The sequence below is a fragment of the Xyrauchen texanus genome, chromosome 49 (assembly GCF_025860055.1).
Source record: "Xyrauchen texanus isolate HMW12.3.18 chromosome 49, RBS_HiC_50CHRs, whole genome shotgun sequence".
NCBI lineage: Eukaryota > Metazoa > Chordata > Actinopteri > Cypriniformes > Catostomidae > Xyrauchen > Xyrauchen texanus.
The window spans coordinates 10,884,659-10,898,241 of NC_068324.1; the positions used below are offsets into that span (position 1 = coordinate 10,884,659).

General features: G+C 37.0%; 1 protein-coding gene across 1 annotated transcript in view; it reads left to right on the forward strand.

Moving 5' to 3' along the window:
- The first annotated feature begins 10,586 nt into the window (after positions 1 to 10,586).
- The window catches only part of LOC127640563 (polypeptide N-acetylgalactosaminyltransferase 18-like), a 68,807-nt gene continuing 65,810 nt past the window's right edge, over positions 10,587 to 13,583 (forward strand). Inside the window, exon 1 of the mRNA XM_052123190.1 lies at positions 10,587 to 10,837. Within this exon, the coding sequence (XP_051979150.1) occupies positions 10,597 to 10,837 (241 nt within the window). The 5' untranslated portion in view covers positions 10,587 to 10,596. The remainder of the gene's footprint in view (positions 10,838 to 13,583) is intronic.

Below are 13,583 nucleotides of genomic sequence, written 5' to 3' on the forward strand. Positions count from 1 at the left end.
AGCAAACTCTTTGGGACTTATAGGAATATTAAAACGATTCTTCATCAAATAAATTCTTCATAAGTTAATAACTGGCCTTCTGCGTTAAATAAATGCCTTTCTAGCAAAATGCCTGTATCAAACCAGTGTTGGAGGAAGAGACATTTGTTCTTATATAAAATATTTATGGGGAGAGAAGTTGTGTTTATATATCAATAACCAGGTGAGAAGAATCTGTTTACGAAAATTAGACAATTTAGCTGGTAAATGTTCAACATTATAACTACAAAGCAACAAAAAATTAAGCCCAAAAAACTGAGAGAAAATATGATGTTCTCATAGGTATATATAAAAACAGACTTCTTGATATAATGTATGCAATTATTCCAAATTAAATAAATAGAGACTTTGGCTGTCAACGTGGAGAGATTGTGCAGTGTATGATAATCTGGAGATACCCTCCCCTTTGGAAAGTAAAACTCTCCCTCTCATCTCTTTGCAACCATAAATTATTATTATTATTTTTTTTAGTCTTTTCTATAATGGGAGAAAATTATGTAAGACATCTATCATTTTGGTTCTTACAAACAGATATACCTAAATATGTTACTTTATCCATAACTGGTATATTATTAATAACAGGTAGGGTGAATTTTTTAACTGCAAGGAGTTCACATTTAGAGCATTTTTCAATAGTGTGGATAGCAATAGAAATGCAAGTGGCATCTCTTAAATGAACCTTTTCATAGAACTTTTATTGCTATAAAGAGATTAGAATTAGAATTTGGGTGGCAAAAAGGAAAAGATAGGGTGAGATTGGGCATCCCTGTCTAATACCTCTTTGGAGGTTAAATCTAGGGTATATACCAAAACTTAATTTTAAAGAGCTGTTACTATTTGCATAAAGCATCTTAATAGCATTATAAAGAAAATGACCAAAACCAAATATCTGTAAACAAAAAAATACGGTTCCACCGTATGAAATGCTTTGTAGAAGTATAAAAAAGATAAAGCTTTCCTCAGAAATAATCAAGAATATAAATAATGAAACAAATATTATTAGAAATGTGCCTGTTTTTTTTTATAAAGCCAGATTGGGATTCATCAATAAAATAACACATCATTTTCTGCAGGCTTTGGGCACAAACGTGTGCCAAAATCTTATAGTCATGATTTAAAAGGCAAACTGGACAGCAACTTTCGATTAACATAGGATCATTCTTAAGTTTTGGGATCAGCATAACCACGCCTTGCGCTAAGCTTGGGGGAGGTATTTTTGCAATACTTTCTGCATAGACATTTGCAAGAAAGGGAACTAAAGATTCAGAAAACACCTTTAAAAATTCTGCAGTAATTCCATCATTCCCTGGAGATTTATTGCTTTTAAGACGATTAGCATGATCAATGACTTCATCTGTGTAGATGGGCTCATCACATCAATGTTTGGCTCAATAGTTTTCAGGTCATCTAATGAATCCAATAAAGAACAAGTGTCTTCCTTACAATATCTAGACATGTATAAAGTTTTATAAAATTACAGCAGTCGTTGGAAATGTTGCATCCCGAGATCCTTAGCCAAAGCAGCATGTGAGTCTGAGCTCCACCCTGGCAGGCCTTCAGAATTTCCACAGAATCCCTCAACAGTGTAAGTGAATAGACATCTAAAGTCAGATTGTCAGATTCATCAGCCAATCTGATTGATTTATTTGTTCTTGTGGGTGTGGTCTTTAGGATATGTCCCAGTCCGGTGGGAGGGGTAGGGGTTTGCGTAATATGAATGTGAAGCGATCATCTATGTTCCGCAACTGCTTTCAGGTCCTTGTGCGAGTAAGGGCAGTCGGTGGACTTTCTGGTGCCCTCCTAGGGTAAGATGGTGCCTCCCTAGGGAGTTGGTGCCCTAAGCAGACTGGGTAGTATGCATATAGGGAGTGGGCCTACTGATGATTATACAATCCATTTTGCACATCGGCCACCCCTTTTCATTGGTCTTCTGTCTTCCACGGTTCGTCTGAAGACACGCCAGTGTTACGAGCCGAAATACACAATCTTCTAAGAACATGATAGAGGTTGTTCATATGAATTTATAAGCCTGCTGTTCCAATATGTGAAAGCATGGCAAGTCCTCACGGGCATGTCAGAGCTGGTGTTTACAATGATCGAGCACAATCTATGTTGATATGTCAGTGTTGCATGCACAGACTGCGATAAACACTGCAGGATTTACAGCCGTTTTTTCCTCGTTCTGGAGAAGGACATCAGGCTTCGGCCCATTCTAGTTCTGAGATGCTTGAATCGCACACTCACGACGTGTCCATTAAAAATGTTAACTCAGAAACAGATCTTATCGCATATCTGTCCTCAGGACTGATTTACATCAATAGACCTGAAGGATCCGTAATTTATGTACCAATTGCACCACATTACAGGTGGCTTTTTAGATTCGCATTCGAGGGAACTGCGTATCAGTCTAAAGTCCTTAATTTCAGCCTGTCTCTGGATTCCTGCATGTTCACGAAATGTATCGATGTGTTTTGAATTGCCTCAGCAATTGGTTATTATTAATCAATCAGAGGTACTACTGAGACTTGCTGTTTTGCCATATGGAAAATCTGGTCTTATGTCAACAGGGTGGAAAGCACACTTTTCCGCAGCCAGTAAATATCCTTTTTAGGAGTTCCTGTGTGCGCACCTCATGAATGAGCGCATACAGACCATTCTTCAGTGTCTGTTTCAGTTCAAACTGAAATAACATTACCACTGGAGTAATTTCATTTTTATGTGCATCGCGGTAACTCGCCTCTGTCTGGCTGCACTAGCACCATGGACAGTGCCATCCTTCAACCAAGTCTTCTATGCTGGGTCAAGTTTTCAGAAAGAAAGTGCTGACCACAAATGCATCTAACTCAGGTTGGGGAACAGTGTGTAATGGACACCTGACTTTCGACACTTGGAAACAGGTGCGAAACGGCCGTGACATGGCAGCCGCCTAGTGTTACTGGCTGTATTTCTAGCTTTGAGAGCTTTTCATTTCGATATTCTGAATTACCACATTCTGATTTTTTTGGTCAATACAACAGTTTTAGAGTATGTATGTCACCATGATGCACTGGCCCACGTATAGCCGGTATGCTCTTCCCCTGGTGCGCTTCATTCTGTCATCAGAAATTTGGACATGGAAAGAGTTCTGTTAACTGCGCCAAAATGACCCAATCAGTCCTGGTTTCTGGAGATACTGGACGGGCCTCCATGGGAAATACTGCTGAAGAAAGACCTCTCTAAAACACAAGGCAAGGTTTTGCATCCCCAGCCAGAGCTGTGAAGCCTACACGTGTGGCCTTTGAATGGAGCATGTTAAATGCAGAAGAACTGATGTATTCAGTCATGAACACCATTAAATCCACGATTAAATCCACCTAGGCTGGCTACAGTCCCGACTTGGGACCTAACTTGGTCCTAACTTCGGAATTGGTCCTAAAAGGACACGTAGGGCCCCCCTTCGAGCCTTTGGACTCAGTTGATTTGCACATGCTCTCTAATAAAACCGCACTACTGTTGGCTCTAGCCTTAGTAAAATGGGTCGGTGACTTACATGCACTATCAACTGACAATTAATGTCTGGAGTTTGGCCCTGGTCTTTCAAAAGCCACTGTCAAACCCAGAAAAGGCTATGTGCCTAAGGTTCTAACCACACCCTTCAGAGTGCAGGTGGTTCACCTTCAAGCCTTCTTCCCTTTAGGTCAACCAGTGCTCCAGCCAAATAATGACAACCTCCATGCAGACTGTCTCTGAATGGAACATTGCTCCATTTTTCTTTTAGATAGAGCAGTTATATGGCATGGCTTGTCCCAAAGCAATCTGAGTCTCCTCAGATGACAACATAATCAGACAGTCTAAATGGTGGTGAAAACTGGACTCACTTTAAATGTATTCAGAGGAAATAAGATTCTTTCAGGCAGGAACTTCTGAATTTACCCTTTCTTAAAATTGTCAAAAACATACACAAAAACCAGGCATTCAGATTTTCATTTAAGAGAATGTAGACTTGAGAGACTGCCTTACATTTCACTGAATATGATAGAAGTATGCTTACATGTGTAAGAGGTAATGAAGTTCATATTTTACACATCTCATTAAAATGAGAATGCATTGTGCTCCTTTGGTACATTAATTCTGGAAAATAATATAGCTTACATACAGTTAAAAGTGCATAATTATTAGTACAGTGACTTGTTCTCCCTGAAATTTTCCCGCAGTTCTCTGAGTGAGTATAGACAATCTTTAACTGAAAAATTAGCTCAGCCTCCTTTTGAATTGATCTGACCACAGCTTAATTCAGTAAAATTTCTCGATAGGAAAGTATAACCCCCACATCATCCTCGATTGATTTTGCAACATTTGATATACAAGCAAGATATGAGCTTCTAATAACCAATGGCTTCTTTTCTCTAAAATTATGTCTTCTACATAGTGCATTGTTTGTTCCAAAATAAAGACTGGGAAAAACAGGGGTCAGAATAAAACTTTTTCTCAATAAGTATTGACATGCACAATACGAACCCCCTAGCAACCACACAGAACACCATGGTAACCACTCTCAACACCTTAGCATTGTGGTGTCAAGTTTTGAACAGACAAGTCTGCTCACATTTTATTACTCTAGTTTTGACTTTAGTTTTCTTTTGAAACCAAGGTCAAGGAACTTGTGTTCTCTCAAAAAAAAAAGAATGAGTAAACACCGCTGTGTTTTTTCCACTATCAATGAACAAAGTAGGCCTATACAACGGCTAATAGTGGATTTTCATTATTGTAATCCTCTGTATATGTTTCAACATTCACCAAGTAGGTCAACTTGATTTTCCAATCCATGATCACTCTATGTAAGATTCTCATGAAAAGCAATCAGTTTAATGCACCATCTCATGCTATGCATTAGGAGTAGGAATTCTGAATGAGTACATTTCACATTTCTCCATGGGCAAGAAGAACCCCATTGCTATTGATATTCCAGGCACTGTCTCCTTCCTTCTGTTATGGAGCCGATATACCCCAGACCAATCAGTTTAAATTACTGCCCAATAATATATCTCACTGCAGTGGGGGCTGTGGAAGAGAGAACAGAGTGTATTCTGTCTCATTGATCTTATGCATAGCTGAGTCATAGGGTCCATGCTTTAATACAGCACTATTAGGATGTCAGGGCTGGATGTGTCAGTAGGCAGTGCTTCCTTAAAATTGGGTAAACCCCTGTATTTATAATTGCCACTTTCCACAAATAGAGTACAAAATAGGGCCTGAAACTCCATTTAAACTTCATATAAAAAGTAATTTTTATAAAAATGGTCTGCGAAAGGAGGTGCTAAACCTACAGAAAATAAATACATTTGATATAAATAGATTTTCTATTCATTTTATATGAGGCTTGCAAAGCAACCCTGTTCCCAAAATTTGGGGCATGTCTAAACACAACTGAAATCATTGATATGTGTAATTTCTGTATACATTTTCTCATAGAGAAAATCCAAATGTTGGTTTGCATTCATCAATAAATGTATATAAATAAATTAAAGAAAATTATGTTTGCATTTTTTTGGAACAATAACACAAAACTCTGTACTTATTGAGAAACTGGAATGTGATTATTTACTATTATTCCAGCCATACTGTATAAAGCAGTGATGCCCAAACCAGGGCCCGTGGGCCAAAGTTGGCCCATGATGACCTTTGATTTGACCCTTCTTGCCATACATGACAAGAGGAAAATAACATTTAAAACAAATATGCCATTGACAGAACTCTTCATTGCATTAGTTAAGCAGATTGCAGAGTGATGTTTTTTTATATTATAATATAATACAGTCGCAATTTTTACTTTCGGCCAATGGCCCTCAGTTGAGTTTGATTTTTGGACCTTTGTTGGAAAAAGTTTGGGCGCATCTGGTATAAAGGGTCCAAATCATGTCACTTAATTTTGACGTGAATATTAAATTTTTTGTAACTGGAGAAAATCATTCAGCAACGGAGTTGCTTATTTCACAATTGTGTTTTAGGTCATTAAAATGAGAACCAAGCAGTGTGAATCGGGCATTCAAAATTGGGAGAAAAATTATAATAAATGAGTTTCAATAACATTCATGTGTTTTAACATATAAAAAAGCAATTGAAAAAAGTAAAAAAGTAATTGCATTACAGTAACTAATTACTTTGTAATCAGATAACACTCAACATGCATTTATACAGACATTAGAAACAAATAGCAGGTTTTCTCAAATACTTCAACACAGATAAACATATGCAGGAATTTTGAAATGAGATTGTAAAACTAGGTTAATTTTACCTGTAAATCAGTAGCAATGTAGGGTACAAACTGTCAAAAGGAGTTTGATGGACGAGAAAAGATAAGCATGTGTGTGATATGATGAAGGTTTTGTGTTTGAAGATAAAGTTTGAGTGTTATTTACAGATAAAGATTTAATGGTTGGTTTGTATTTAACTGATATAATTTGAGTGTCAAGTGAAATGTTTAAAAGGATGTTGTAGTTATTAAGATATTTTGAAGGTTGGTGACCATGAAATGTCTGAAGATCGGCTTTTTCTATCAAAGAGAGTTTGGGGTCTGAGTTTCTTCAGGATTCTTCTGACAGTATCAAGTATCAAATCATTTGTCCAGCAATCGTCTGTGTGTGTGATTTTAAGAACAAATTGTGACACAATCTTAAGAAAAATGTACAATATACAGTTTTCAAAGATTTCACAGCAATCCATAAATTATGCTATTCTACAAAATTAATACATACAAATAATAAAATAATAATACAAAAGTAAACATGCTTAATTACTAAGTTTTTAAAGCACACACACTTAATTATAACTTATATGCTTAAGAAATTGTATAATTCATATTTATTATAAATGTGTGCACTATTTACAGATGACTAATTTCAGTTTAATGGTCAGTTTTGAATTCAATAGAAATAATGTGAGGAATATTTAAATGTATTTATAAATCAAATGTTCTTTCACCAGACATTTAACAAACCACTTCTAATTTACTAATTTTACAAAACAATTTACTCCTCATTATTTTTAATTAAATATTTCTCATTTTTAACATAATGTGTTATGTTAAATAGTTTAACATAAACTATTTAAAGATAACTTAATTATGAGCATTGAAATGTTAAATCAATACATATTTTTAAATGTACACTCTCTTTACCACATTGATTTCTTATAATAGTCAGGAGTTAATGCTATTCCACGAGTCTTTCAACAATGTCCTCTAGTAATAAAACAACAATTATTGAAAGGCCTAGTAACTCTCTGAACATGAGGAAGTGCTTTTTATCTTAATAATTATTGGAGGCCTTGTGTTAATGGAGCTTACAGATAAGACTGACCGGTCATAAATAGCCATATTTAAAACTGTGTTTTTACATTTTATTTGTATCATTATGTTTAATTAAATATATTTTATAATAAACAATTTCAAGATGCATGTTTTAAAGCTTAATTTGTAGAATATCTATAATATTTCTATTGTACACACCCACTTTAACCTCCTCTGTTTATGAAATTTAGAGACCTCCCCATACATAACCTAAAATATTTTAAAAGCTTATTTTAAATTTATACAGAAAAGACCAACTGGAGTACAATCTTTGTCCTCTTCTAAGAGTATAAATATTATTTTATCATCCATATTTCTGTTTCTGACAGCAGGGACAGGATATTGATGTCAAAGTAAGTATTGACATTTTTTCTTCTTACAGACTTTTTGGTCATTCTAATTTTCACACACATCTGCAAATAATATATAGACTTCCATTCTGAAATATTTTACATGTGCAATTTTATCAGAATAATAAAGTTCTCATAAGAATTAATATTAAAGTCACATGACTACAATTCAAATACACAAATTTTAGATTCAAATACTGTCTGGTCATTATTCTAGCTCCATAGTAATGGAACACCCTATTCGTTTAAATTGCCAATTATTATTCTGCATGCAAGAAGTTGGGGTGGAGCTAGAGGGGGTGCCAGAATCCTGGCCACCCCATTGGCCAACCTACTCACAGCTGCACCTCTCTCGTGTTGTTTTTTGAGATCTACAATGAGCCGAATGTGCAGTGGTCTGTCTATACCTGCATGTCTTTTAGTCCTTCAATCCCAAGCAGCCTTATTTGCCTTTTTTGCAGAACCTTCATTACATCTAAAACTAACCAGGGCATATCTCTTATAAGATCAATCATTCATACCTGTAGATCTTTGGTCTGGATCTCCTACATTTTAAGAAGTAATTATGGACCTAGATCTCCATAGAGAGAGTAAAAAGTATTTTAATATTTCATGCATCATTACATGCAGCTGTTACCCCGTAGGTGTTTCTGTGTTCATTTGTGCAGGCTAACCAGGTGAAAGAGTAAGTTGGAGAAATGTCATCGCCTAAAACAAAGATCAAACCCAGTGCCTCGGGGTAAGTTTCTCTTGATTCCATCTGGTAATGTAATGTTTCTCTGATGTTTTTTCCTCCTCGCTTGATCACCCTGAAAGCTTTGAATAGAGCATGGAGGGGTGATGAGGCTCGTCTGTGAAAATGGTTTCGACTGCATCCTTCCACTTGAGTTAGAGCCTGACCGTTTAGGAGGCAACAGAAGTGATGGGTGGCCCACTTGCAAACAAAAATCCTCCAAATATTTAAACAAATACATAAATTATTTGTCAAAATGCCTTTAATCTCCCTATTAAACTAATCATGTTAAATAGCACTATGAGACAGTACATTAAATGTATTACAATGGCAAGTTATTAGGTCAAAATGATGAATTGACTTCTTACATTCTCTGGCTGGATGAGTTACCAGATTAAAGGAAGAATTTACCCAGAAAATAATAAATTGTCATTATTTACTCACCTCCTTGTTGGTCCAAACTTATGCTGTTATTTTCTCCATGCTAACAAAAGGAGGATTTTTTAAAAGACTTCATGCTGCTCTTTTCTATACAAGGCCAATTCATAGAAAAAGCACAATTAAGTAGTCCAAACGACTTGTGCACTATTTTCTAAGTCTTATGATAGCTTTCTAAATTTACATTGTTATTCACTGATCATATTGTCCTCCTCTGAAGCTCTGAAATCTTATTTGTGTTTGCATTTGGATTTAAATGCAGCATGTTTACTCATCACACCAGGTTTGATGTCTTTGCCGGCAAATACTTTGGATAGTTCACCCAAAAATGAAAAATCTCTCATAATTTACTCACCCTCATGCCATCCCAGATGTGTATGACTTTCTTTCTTCTGCAAAACACAAATTAAGATTTTTAAGAGGATATTTCTGCTCTGTTGGCCCTCACAATGCAACTGAACGGTGGCCAGAACTTAAAAAGTAATCCATAAGACTCCAGTGGATAAATCCATGTCTTCTGATGTGATATGATAGGTGTAGGTGAGAAACAGGTCAATATTTAAGTCCTTTTTCCCTCTTGTAAATCTACACTTTCACTTTGTGAAACATTGTGTTGTGGAAGTGTCTTTCACTTTCACATTACTACTGGTTGGAGCTGGTTCAAGGTGGAGATTAAAAAGTAAAATGGACTTCCTCACCCACACCTTTCATATGGCTAGACATGGATTTAACCAGTGGAGTCATATGGATTACTTTTATGCCTCCTAACTGTCATTTTTTGACCTTCAAAGTTTTGATCACCATTCACTTGCATTGTGAGGACCAATAAAGCTGATATTCTTCTAAAAATCTTAATTTGTGTTCTGCAAAAGAAAGAGTCATACACATCTGGGATGGTATGTGGGTTAACAAGTGATGAAAGAATTTTCATTTTTGGGTGAACAATCTCTTTAAAGATGCCGAACTGAGAATGAGATTTTAGAGATGACGATTTTCAATAAACAACTTCAGCCTGTTCCTAACTCACACAAAGGTATCATAGCTTCAAAGGACATGAAATATAACTTATGTAATATGTATATGTATATTATATGTATATGAATATATATATATATATATCACACTTCCATAATTTCAAAGAAAGTTTTTATTGTAAACCCTGTTTACATTGTAACTGCTGAAGTTAGAGCAAGTGGGTAAGATCAGGATTTCCAAAGTAACCATAACAATAACCCATACTGACTTTATATAAAATAATGAATTCAGTTACAAAATGAATATCATCGATTGGAAAATATTTTACCATCTACTGTCATGTCGGATCAACAAACAATAACCCCATTAGTGCGAGGGAACGCCATTGGCTGTAAACAGCAGCTCGCGCTGCAACATGCTGCTGCGCGTGTCCCTCTGGCTGTATCCTCTTGGCTTGCCATAGTATGACGCCGTGCACGCGTGCTGCCGGACCACTGCTGCGCTGCTGTCAAATAGTGCGGACAGGCGCGAGGGACATGAGGCGTACTTGCCTTAAAAGCGCTGAGCTGTTTTGACATCGGAACAGTCAGTTGCTACTCCCTGCCATAACATGTTATGGGTACGCAACGCTATATTATATGGGAAATCAATCCGCAAGGCTATATGAGAAGAGCAAAAGAGTCGCCAAAGGTGTAAAGGATTTGTGCCCGTTTCTGCGCCGTGGACATGTTGCGATGGCATGCACGAGGAGAACTAAAACTTTGGTGTCCACGTGCGTGATTTTAAGCGGCATGACCAATATTTTATGTCTCCTCTACGTCGGCTGGATCACCAATTATGTGTCTAATAACGGGAACGTCAAAGTTGCAGGTAGGACGCCCGTTAAAAAGTTTGATGACGATAACAGAGGAGAAACACTGCGCATTATCGAGAGACTCGACAGACTAGAGAGTGTTGTTAACCAGCACATCCAAGGTATGATGTTTTAAAATGTATATTTGTAATGTGTAACAGTTGCATGTCCTTACAGCTTTAAATAACGACTATTGAAAGTTTAAAAGGGCTTTGCATTTCTAATAGCTACTGATCTAAATCTCACTGAAGCAAGTAATTCAGCCCACCAAAGAATATGGACACATGATCTCTCTTATCCCGTTCTACATTCAGGATCAAGTTGATTGTACTGTCATTCATCATCAGAGTCACTCATAATCATAAAGATGCAACGGAGTCAGATAATTCGATTGTAGAACTCCTGTCTGCAGTTATATAGTCTCACTATTCAGCTCCAAATGCTGATTTCTGTAGCGAGGGTCAGTGTGAGCTGGTGCAGTGTTTATTGCAGAGAAGGAGAGACATATTTAGCACTTGGCACTTGTTCCTTGGGTAAACATCAGCCCCACAGCTGGTGCCATGTTTCACTGCTGGACACAGAAAGGATCCCATTTTGACAGCAGGGAGTGATGTTAACTTGCAAAGGCTGGAGCAGCCTCTCTCATCCTGCATAATTAATCGTCAATCTAGATTGTGCATGTATTGTTGTAAACTCTTGACATAATTAAATTGTATTAAACCCTTTAATGCATGGTGGACTACAGTGGATAGGTCTTTAGAAAGCCATGTAGGGCATGGTAGACCACCATGGATGACTCATTTTGACTTTCTTATTCTTATTCAAGACTGTGTCCACTATATTTGTATTTGTGTTTTTCTAATTAATGGCAATATAAATTCAATATGGTGATGACGACAGTGGTGCTGCACCTATTACCTCTGAGATATTTTCCATTCTTTTATTTTGCAATGGACATGTGTGTGAGTCTCAAATTAAATCATTTTGAGAGAAAAAAAAATAATATATTGTTATTATAAAGCAATCATAATCTTTTCTTTTGTGATGCAATCATGCATTAAAGGCCTTTGTGCTTGGAATGAAGAAAGGTGCGTTGTCTTCAAAATATGCTCCCATTTATTAATTAACAGGCTTTATGTCAAAGAGTTATGTGAGAAATTGCATTCAGACCAATTTTTGTGTAGTTAATGGCTTGTTCCCTCACTCTCGATGATCAAGGGAGGAGGAGGGTGGTCTGTCTATCTTCTGCAGGCATAAAAGTGGCTGTGGAGCCCAATCCGTATGGCATAGACATTTCTGCACTTGGGACAAGAGAAGCCCTGGGCTGGTGGTGTCTGAAAGGCAGCCTGCTCCTTCCATCTTTTCCTCTTGTCCTCAGCAGCTTCAAATTTGAGGCTGGCTACGTTGATGCAGCTATGCCAGCCTTTTCTGTCGCTTGCTTCCATTGTTGAAGCTGGTATTGTGATATCTCAACCATAGAAGTGTTGTAAATGATGGCGATGGAGGCTTGTCTTCATTTGACCTCCATACGTAACGTAAAATAATTATCATATGACAATAGCCTCCTTCCCTACTCAGTGCAGTTTACATTTCAAGTTCAAGGAAATCCATTGGTAAAAAGCCAAGTTTTTTTTTAAAGTTAAATAAATTCATTATGTTTCCAAAGTCAATGAGTAAATGGTGTTAAATAATTGTTATCTCAATATTGACCAAAATAATCACGATTAAGATTTTTGCCATAATCGAGCAGCCCTATTGGGTTCCAAAACCTATTTAAATGGCAATTTAAAGTTGACCAAAAAAAGAGACTTCTGTATTTGGAAATAATATGATTATTCAAGTGTTATGTTTTTATGTAACACTGTGCAATATTTTCCAAGTATGTAAAGCTTTAGAGCAGGTGTTTTCAAATTGGGTTAAAGTGTGGCTCCCCCTAGAGAACTTGAAGACAGCCATGCCCATAACTAAACTGCAAACATGTTCATTAACATCCACAGGCTACTGGCTACACTAAAATGAGATTTTTCTTTATTTTCATCGCCCCTACATCTGTGGGAACAATGAGCCGACTTTTTGATGCGCACAGGTGATTGATGCGGGGCTGCACGGTAGAAAGGAATGACCGTAAATCATCCTCCACCTGCAGCCTTGATCGGTATTTGCTTTTAAGCAAGGTCAAAGCGGAAAACCCGCACTCACATAAGTAAGTGGAAGTGAAGGAGATGAGGACTTTCATAGCCTTTCGAGAGATGTGGGGAAACTCAGTCAATACAAAGCGATCGATTTTGCAACAAGCATATGCATAACATGCACTTTATGGTCCCAATGCAAGATAACTCCAAATAATTTTTTTTTTTTGAGGATAAATGAGAAATGCGTACGTTTGTTTTTGTGCAACTGATTATGTCATCATGCTTAAATAGGCATAAACGCATGCGCACGTCATTTAATGTAAATATGAAATGTACTAATTCCTTGTACACTATCCATATGAACTTGAGCAATCGTGAGCAAACTTTTCTAGCGTTAATGAGGTACCAAGTGCGACACCGCATATACCGTTACGCATATTCTCAAACTACTCAGTTTATGCAGCAATGCATTTTGCGTTCTGCTGCTCCGCGAAGGCTCTGAGTAGCGCTTATTCACGTTGCTCCACGATCGCGGCAAACTTGAAGAATTAGTAGCACACTGCTGAAAATATTTTTAAGAAAATTCCATGACTTTTCCAAAACATTCAGTGTTAACTTGTTTTTCCATGACTCTTCCAGGCCTGGAAAACACATATTCAAAATTCCATGGCATTTCCAGGATTTTCATGACCGTACGAACTAGTGCTGCACAATTAATCATATCGCAAACGCGATG